Here is a 9,202-nt window from a genome sequence, read left to right as displayed (position 1 = left end):
TTGCAATAGTTTGGGAGGATTCTTTCTCGTTACATGTTTTTAATTTTTTTATTATCATCACCATCATCTTGGTAATGTTTTCAACTTCAAATATCATTTTATTTTCCATTCCTCCCAGCCCAAACCACCAAATTTGACTAAATATGGTCTTTGAAGATAAGTCATTTAAATCACTTTTCTTGGGACTGTTAAAAGGGAAATTTTGGTGTGAGCAGCAACAGCATGTGTTAGGTGAGAGTTATTACAGTCATTTTGAACAAGGAAGGTAGATGTTACAATCTAAACTACAGGAAGCTGGACTTGGTTATCACAGGCAAATGGGAAGATTCTGGTGTTATCCCCTTAAACCTATCTATATCTGCCTACAACTGGATATACCTAACCTTAATGTTATTCATATTTCCAGAGGTCAACAACCAAATAGGTGGAAGAATTTTTGTCATTTTCAACTAAAATTCTCAACCAGCTGCAGAATTACTTGTACTACTAATGATTATCCAGCAAATAGATATTATGTCTTGAAGACCACCAACTTCAAGCTTCCCTAAGGAACAAATAGATGCTCCAACCACATAGAATAATGAGTATCCAGCATAATCATTTCATCCAGGGACCAGGGTATGTGTTAAAAGTCCTGAACAAATATCAGCTTAAGCTGTAGCTGTTCATGAGATGCCGTCATAATTAAAGAAAAGTAATACCCTAGAATCCAAAGTTGTTAATGGATGAAAGGGTAGCATAAGACTTCTATAAATCATTTGTGGGCACAATATGTTAATGAGTTCCTAGGGAGAATGGATTTCCTCTTCTTCTTTTTCTGCCGTTTCATCTAAAATAAAATCAACTTTGAACTTGAGCACCTAATCCAAACCATATGATTCTACTATTCTATTACTCCAGCACTGTCTTACTAAACCTTCAAACTTTTGAATTCCCAAGAGAAGATCAAACATTGTAACTAAAAACATAGGATATCTGCTTTCACAAACATAATGGGATGTACCCTTTGCCTCATTGGTCAAGCGTAAATGGCTGATAGATTCCACACTAACATAAATAAGAGGAGGCAATAGTCCATGACCTCAACAGAACATTTAACAGCTACATGCTGAGTTAAAACTAATACAGACAGAGCATACAATAAACAGAAATCCAGACACAAACTACGCTAAACGAATGTCCAAAAGGCTATTTACTGCAAGGGAGGAAGCCCATTAAGGTCACCATCATTTCAGAGCTGAAATATTCCTGAAGAAGCAGGGATAGGCTGCATTGAGCAAGAAACCTGCCAAGGCTTCAGCAGAGGATCAGGCAATTGAGTAGCATCCCCAACCATTTCCAAATTCTTGATCACATCATTCAATGATCTTAATCTCTCAGTCAATTCCGTTAGCCGAGCTCTCAAGACATTATTCTCAGCTGCACAAATCATATATTTCTCTGTAATCCCATCAATCTTGCCGTCAATGCCATTGTTTGCCACCTCCAATCTGCCCATTTCATCTGTCAAATCCTGCAATTGCTTTTGCTTCCTCATCCTTGACCTCCTCGCAGATTCCCTATTGGAAATCATTCTTTTCCTCTTCTTTTCATCCATCACTGCATATCTCTGATCACTTTCTGATGACATTTTCTCTATTTGGGCCTCCTTTATTTTCTTAAACAATGTGGATTAAACTAAAAATGCTAACTTTTTCTACAATTTCAGGGACAAGATTCAGATGAAGCTAAAAATCGAAGGCCTTAGAATCTGGGGGTTAGATCAAAAAATCACATAGAAATGGTAAAGAAAAACAACAGAGAAAGATTGGAGAAGACAAATGCCCAAAAGGGTTGTGCAAACTATAGATATCATAGATTGATTTTTCACCACAGGAAAGCAATCTCAATTTTTGAACATTTCACCACCAGAAACCCCCCAAAAAAAAAAAATGCAATCTTGATCAAGATTAAGAAAGGTACCTATAAATGGATAACAAAAACAACAAAAAAAAAAAAAGAAGAGAAGAAGTGTACGTTACTCAACTTCGAGAAAGCTAACCTGATGAGGGCGGATGGCTGTAATGGTGTTGGACTAATTTGGTGTGGTGTATTAAAAGTCTAGTTTTGGAGGTGAAAATGGACAAGGGGAGGTGCCAACAATGACAGCTGTTTCAGATAAATAGCCTTGTGGAATTAAAGAATTATCCAAAAATGCAGAGCAGTAATTTAATTCAAGGAACTTTCGCAGGCCAGTCTAATCGTTATCCATCTTATCTTTAAAGCCAGGCTTATTGGTCAAACAAAACACTGTCCTCTGTCTGGTAATTCTGCCATTGTGGTCAAAAGGAAATGTGAACTAATCTGTCACTTTCAGAACGTTTTTGTATTAAAAGATTAGTTTAATTTTGCCTGCATGAACTATTTCACTACAGTTAATTCAAGAACGCACCGGAGTATCCCTTTGACATTGTCAAATCCATTTTTCCTCTAACTACTGATACAATTCAATTAGATTCCCCTTTCTATGTAGGACATAGAATAGGCCGGTATAAATATTGTCGATCAATAAAACAAAAAACGCAAATAAGTAATAGCATTTTGCCTCAGAAAAATATCAATTATAATAGGTGTTTGGATCGCTAAATTATCTCAAATAATATTTTACTTGTATCATAAACATATTTTTTAATCTATTTTTTATATTTTTAATTATTTTTTCATTTCACATACATCATATCATAAAAAGTATCACAATAATTATTTCAAATAATAGTACATCACATCACCTCCAAACACACACAATATCTTAAGAGTTTTTAAGGGCAGTGACTTGAGGGGCAATGGCCTTTAGTTTGAAAGATTATTATATAAACTCTCTTGTGTTTTTATAGCATATAGACAAAATGCCCATTTCAGAATAGAAACCCAATTTATCAAAAAAAATAATAAAATAGTGACCCGATTATAAATCTCTTTTGATTCTCTACCATGCGAGGAGTACGAGGATAAATTAGTAGTTGGCCCGCTAGGATGAAAACGTTGAATTTGGCATTTCAGTAGAACAAGGCTGTCTATTACTTACTTTTTATTATACCATAATAAAAGGCCAGACAAATTTCACCAAGACAGATTCACTTAGCTAAATTGCGGCAGATTGAAAGTTTGAGATACTTGTAATTTCATGATTGATGGTTTAAACTTAAGGGGCAACTGGTGATTGTTCATAGGACAGACTACTGTTAAGCCTATTAAAAATGAATAATCCAAAATTCAGAGGGAACAGAAGGCTAAAAACTCTTAATTTGTTTGGATGGTAAGTTATTTGAGATATTTTTACTGTAGCACTTTTTGTGATGTGATGTATGTGAGATAAAAAGGTAATTGAGAAGATAAAAAGGTGTATTAGAATTTATAATGATGATATAAGCAAATATATTTGAGAAAATAATCAGCTGTCCAAAAAAGCAAGAATCTAAGCCATTTAAGGGCCTTATTCTTTGTACAACAATTATGTGCTTGTTCTCGGTTGATTATTTTAACTAATTACGTTCAATTTTTATGATGTTTTCAATTGTTTTTGCTTTTTGATAAGTAACTTTTGTTAATTCTAATTATTATCTATAATTAATTTTTATAGTTAAATTTTGTAAAATCTAACGCAACTTGAGAAGAAGGCTTACATCATCAATTTTTTATAAGCCCCCATTAAATACTCAATTTTGGTGCTCGATCAACTTAAATTTATTTTGGAGCTAGTGAAGAAAAGGACAAGTGTGACATTTTGGGCATTTATAGAAACGGACAGTCGTTGAGCGGTTTGAGTTTTATGACTCTTCCTGGTGATTAGGGATTCGATTCCTATCTCTATTAGGGCCTTGTTTGGCACTTGAGTTTTTTGTCAAGTTTGTCTGCTACAAGTTTTTTAAAAATTTTAGTTACAGTAACCTCAAAAAACTTTTTAAAATTTTTAAATTATACACTTCAAAATATTCAAAAATTTACATATTTCAAAAATTTTTTAAAAAACTTTTACAGTAAGTTACAGTAAAATTTTAAACAAACATCCAAAAAACTCACTTGTCAAACGGAGCCCTAGATTTGAAAATATTATCGCAACTTGACAGAACATCAGACAAGTGTAGCTCAAGAGCAGCAAGAGAGGCCCCCCTCCTAATAAAATAGGATTTCCCCTTCTGCCAAAACCCCTCTTTGTAATAAAAATAGGATTTCAAAAAAAAAAAAAAAATTGGGCATTTCGGTGCTTTGGAAGAATTACCGCGTAAGCGGTAGTCAGATTTTAGACTTTTACTCGTGTCCTTGAAAATTCAGGATTTCCTATCCTTGAGATTTTTGAGTATTTGACCAGTTGATCAGCTTTTACTTATCGTGGATCCATATTTGCCTGATGGTAGTTTCCATTCAAGAAATTCAAGTGAACACTCAACAATCCTAATCCAATTTCGATAACACAGTACTGGATGTCATTTTGTTGAATGCGACGTCCAAAGAAGACGAAGAACCTTTAGAAAAACCAGGGGATAATTCCAAAATCCTCCCCTAAGGTTTCTGACTATTTCACTGGTCTCCTTTTCAGATTTCAAAAATTACACTAACCTCCCTTAAGATTAATTATCTTGTAACATTTATACCCAATCAATAATTAAAAAATGATATTAGGAGAGAGAAAATAATGATTTCATCATTGTCCCTCATCTAGTACATTGTTTAATTAACTTAATACCAACCCACACAATAAAGAAAAACACTTATATTATTTCATATTCTTCACTTAATACAATATCCAAGTTACTCTTTTTCAGTTACATACCCATTGTCAAATATGATCAACAACAAATAATCAAAACATTGGCAACCAAAATATTACAGAGAACAAACTTTAACATCACAAATATTCTTGTCAATATATTAAGATTAATTATTGAGATTTTTATGGTATTAAAGTTCACTCTTTATAATATTTTGATTACAAATTTTTTTGATTATTTGTTATTGATCATGTTTGACAATGAATTTGTAATTGAGAATGACAAATTGAATCTTGCATTAAGTGAAATATATATAATGATATACCATTTTTAGTGCCATACATGATTTAATCCCTAATAATAAACAGCAAATTACAATGTTTTCTTTAATATTTGTACTGATATTAGATTAATTAAACAATTTAATGGATAAGGAGCAAGGATAGAATCATATTATTTTTTCTCTCCTAATATTACTTTTTAATTATTGGTTGGACTTAAATGTTACAAGATAATAAACTTTAAAAGAGGTTAGTGTAATTTTTAAAATTTGAAGGGAGGCCAGTGAAATAATTAGAAACCTCAGGAGAGGTTTTTGAAATTATCCCAAAAGACAGAAGTAACACCAAGAAGTTAACAAGAGTCAGAGACGATGGCTTTGATAACAGCATATTATACTCATGGCGCATTGCTTTTTCTGCTCTTCCAAATACAAAGCAAGCACCACAATGGAGACACTGGTCCCCTCATGATGACCAAATCCAGGTACATAACAACGCAATGAGTGTTTAACTTTGCTACGGGTGTAAATAATTGGCTCCGGCCAACCCCACTTTGTAGTTTGGTCGGATGAATTTCCCATCAGCAAAGCTCTTCCCCCCCAGGGGCAACAAGGAATCGTGCTTAGTAAAGAATTGGTCTTGAGAAGGATAGACGTGTTTCTTTAAAATTGGCTAGCCCATCATGCAGCAAGCGCAAAGCACTCTTTGCTTTAAAATTTGCAGAATACAAGCACGATAACAAGGTAAAATCATTTCTGCAAACCTGTTCTGCACACTCGTATAGTCGTCCAAGAAATTTGTTTTTCTTATCTTCTCGCTCTTAAAAATCCTGCTTGATAGCATTTTGAAGAATTACTGCAAAGGAAAAATTACCTCCATTCTAATGTGACCATCTTGGACTCTAGCACAAAAAAAAAAACAGACAATTACTTTGCATGTAGGCCTGCCAACGGGTCGGGTTTAGACCCGGATCCGGACCGGATCGGTGAAATTATTGCGGGTATGGGTAGGGATTTAATTCCGTTTCCAAGAACCGGATTCGGATCCGGATCCGTTTTGTCAAACAAAAAAACGAGTCGGATATGGAATATAGTATTCCGACCCGTATTCGGATATAAATGAATTAATAATTTAAAAAATATATATTTATCAATATAATTTGATTAGGGTGATGTATTTGAGTAAAGTCAATTTGATTTCTTTTTTTATTTGGTTTTTTCTTTGCATTAGTTAGAAATTAGTTTACAAATATATTTTTTTCTCATTTTTATTAGAAATTATAAATTTTGCTAAATTTGTTCGGGTAGACCCGACCCGAATCCGGGACCCACTGGATCCGGATCCGGAACATAGAATAAAAGACCCGTCGAATAAACGGGTCGGATCCGGGTCCGGTATAGTAATTCGGGTCCGGGTCCAGAATAATGAATTTCGGCCCGGACCCAACCCGTTGACAGCCCTAATATTCTGTTTGGAAATTTTTTTTTTAAATTGGACTGGCTGCCGGGCTTACAAGGCCCAGCAGCCAGCATTTTGCAGACTTTTGTCGGCTTTTCTGGTATATAATATTCTAATTGTGGTGTCCAAGTTGACGTTTTCGACGTCTGACGCCGGAGGGAAGTGGGAGAATCTATAGGATTTTGGTAGGGAAAGCAAGGGAAGGGCTCGCCCGGGTGGAATATGAAAGTAGGTGGTATAATTAAAACGTGGTGAATTAAATTTGTGGTTTCTCACTTGGAAAGGTACAAGGAAAGTCCGATCTCAGCCTCGTGCTTAGGGATGGCAGCGGGCACCCGCCCCGCGGGGGGCTAATGGGGAGGGGGTTGGGACGGGGGCGGGGGCGGGGGGAATTTTTTCCCCCACTTAGAAACAGGGCAGGGGGCGGGGGACGGGGGCCGCCACCCGCTTTAAAAATATAAATATATAAAATATATATGTATATAATTATATATAATATATAATTTAATTAGTTACAAACTTATGATAATGATATTATTAGTTATATGTATTATATAATGTCTATTAGTATATATAATATAATTGATATTATTAATTATACTAATAATTATATATGTGTACTAATACAAATTATTAATTGGTTATACTAAATTTACTAATACATTTATACTAAATCCCTAATTACACTTAATACAATAACATTTTTTTTCTTAAAAAAAAGAACAAGCACAATAATGAATTAGTGATTGTATTTGTGCCAAAAGTGAAAACTTGACTACTTTAGTTATATTTATTTCATCATGTTGGATTGTATTCAAATAATTTTTATTTGATTATTTTTATAAGTTTCAATTGTAAAATTACAATGAATAATAATTTGATGATGTGTTGATATTTCAGTATTTGATTATTTGCTAAAATTTAACCATAATAAAATTATATAACAAATTTTTATTAGCGCCGTGGGGGCACCCGCGGGGGAAGCGGGGCGGGGCGGGGCGGGGACGGGGGTTGGGGCGGGGGCGGGAGGAGTTTGTAGGCAGCGGGACGGGAGATGGGGGAGGGATCCGGGGATGGGGGATGGGGCGGGGACGGGCCCCCATCCCCCGCCCCGTTGCCATCCCTACCCGTGCTTCACAATAAATAATTGGTTTATATTTTGGTTGGACCAGTATTTTTTTTCAAATTTTTTCTTGGGGCTTTGTGTCAAAGAAAAAGCAAGAAGGAAAAAGGATTGGTCTAAAATATTTATGCAGGACAAACTAAGTTTATTGTTGATTTGATCCATGTATTTATTGTCCGCCCTTTTGTGAAAAAGACTTGTTTAGCAAAAGGATTTAACACTAACATGTTTAACTTTTGGGCGTGCATTGAAAATACGAAATACTCGACACTCAATAAGGAGTACAAAGCCAAATAACAAGTGTTGTACCACATGCAAATATTGTTGTACGGCAGAGTGGGGGCTCATGAATCCACCCATACCTGACGTGTCACAGAGTCAGCAAAAACCAAAGCCAATTTCTCCGAATAAAAACTCAACCTATACAGTACCAATTTATACTCTGGTTATTATCATTTTACTCTCTTAACGTTTGATATCACTATCAATTTCCCCCTTAACGTTATTTTTTATTCACTTTACCCCCAAAACTAACTGTCAAACTTAACGGAGTTTGTTAATTAAAGTGAAAATACATATTTAACCCTTAAAATTATTATCACTTTGTCCCCATAAACTATAGTCTCATTATCAATTTATCCCCCAGAGTTATTTTTAGGCAATTTATCCTACCATTAAATCAACTTAGCAAGTTAAAAAAATTTAGAAGAAAATACCCTCCTTTTTTAATAATAAAAATAATAAAAAATGTAGACTGACTCTTTTCCTTTTTAGTATCAAGAAAAAAAGTCAAAGTATTAATTTATTTTTTCTTGGCAATCTTATTAATATCAAAAAAGAATAGAAAGATGGAGAGGGGGAGGGGGAGGGGAAGAGGGAGAGTGCTCAATTTTTTTAAAAAATATTACAAATAAGAAAGAATTAAATATTTTTATTATTTTAAAATTATTTCACTTTTCTATTTACTAACAAATTTCAATTCTAATCTCGACAACTTTAATGTAATACGACAATGTTAGACTTTTCTTTATTTTCTTTCTTTGCAAAATTTAATTTTCTTTCTTCTTCTCTTTTATCTCTTTTTCTTTTCCTAGTATTAATAAGTGTGAAAAAATTTTGAGAAAATTCTGTTATTTTTATATTTTTTGATTTCTTAAAGCGAAAAAAGGAAGAATAACCATTTCAATTTTTATTTTTAATTATATATAAAAAAGGTAAATATATTTAAAATTTTTTGACAATACTAGTTAGATTAATGATGAGATAAAATGTCTAAAAAATAATATTAGAAATTAAAGTAATTGTATCACTGTAATCTAAATGAATAAAGTAATAATAATAATGTAGTAATGCTATAAAATAAAAGGGTATTTTTATCCAAAATTTATTAACATGTTGAGTTGAATTACTTATGGGGTAAAGTGACTAAAAGATAACGTTAGGGTGTAAACTGATAGTTGTAATATAGTTTAAGGGGATAAAGTGATAATAACCCCTGTACTCTCAACTCTCGAGTCTCCGCTAACCACAAAAAAAAATGAAAGAAAAGAAAAGGGGGAAAGGAGAAAGCAAATTTCGAAACCCTAGCCTTC

The 9,202-nt window shown here is 33.7% G+C and overlaps 1 protein-coding gene across 1 annotated transcript; it reads right to left on the bottom strand.

The window, feature by feature from the left end:
* Positions 1-1,231: 1,231 nt before the first annotated feature.
* Positions 1,232-1,630, bottom strand: LOC113732960 (bZIP transcription factor 53-like). The gene has a single exon (XM_072077874.1). It carries the CDS (start codon positions 1,628-1,630, stop codon positions 1,232-1,234), a length of 399 nt encoding a protein of 132 aa, XP_071933975.1.
* Positions 1,631-9,202: the final 7,572 nt, after the last annotated feature.

The sequence above is a fragment of the Coffea arabica genome, chromosome 2e (assembly GCF_036785885.1).
Source record: "Coffea arabica cultivar ET-39 chromosome 2e, Coffea Arabica ET-39 HiFi, whole genome shotgun sequence".
In the NCBI taxonomy this organism is placed as follows: Eukaryota; Viridiplantae; Streptophyta; class Magnoliopsida; order Gentianales; family Rubiaceae; genus Coffea; species Coffea arabica.
The sequence above is the reverse complement of the archived record's forward strand: the minus strand, read 5'-3'. Positions and strand labels throughout refer to the sequence as shown.

Bases quoted from the DNA above. Each gene is read 5' to 3' on its own strand.
- LOC113732960 (XM_072077874.1), bottom strand. From the start codon at position 1,630: ATGTCATCAGAAAGTGATCAGAGATATGCAGTGATGGATGAAAAGAAG.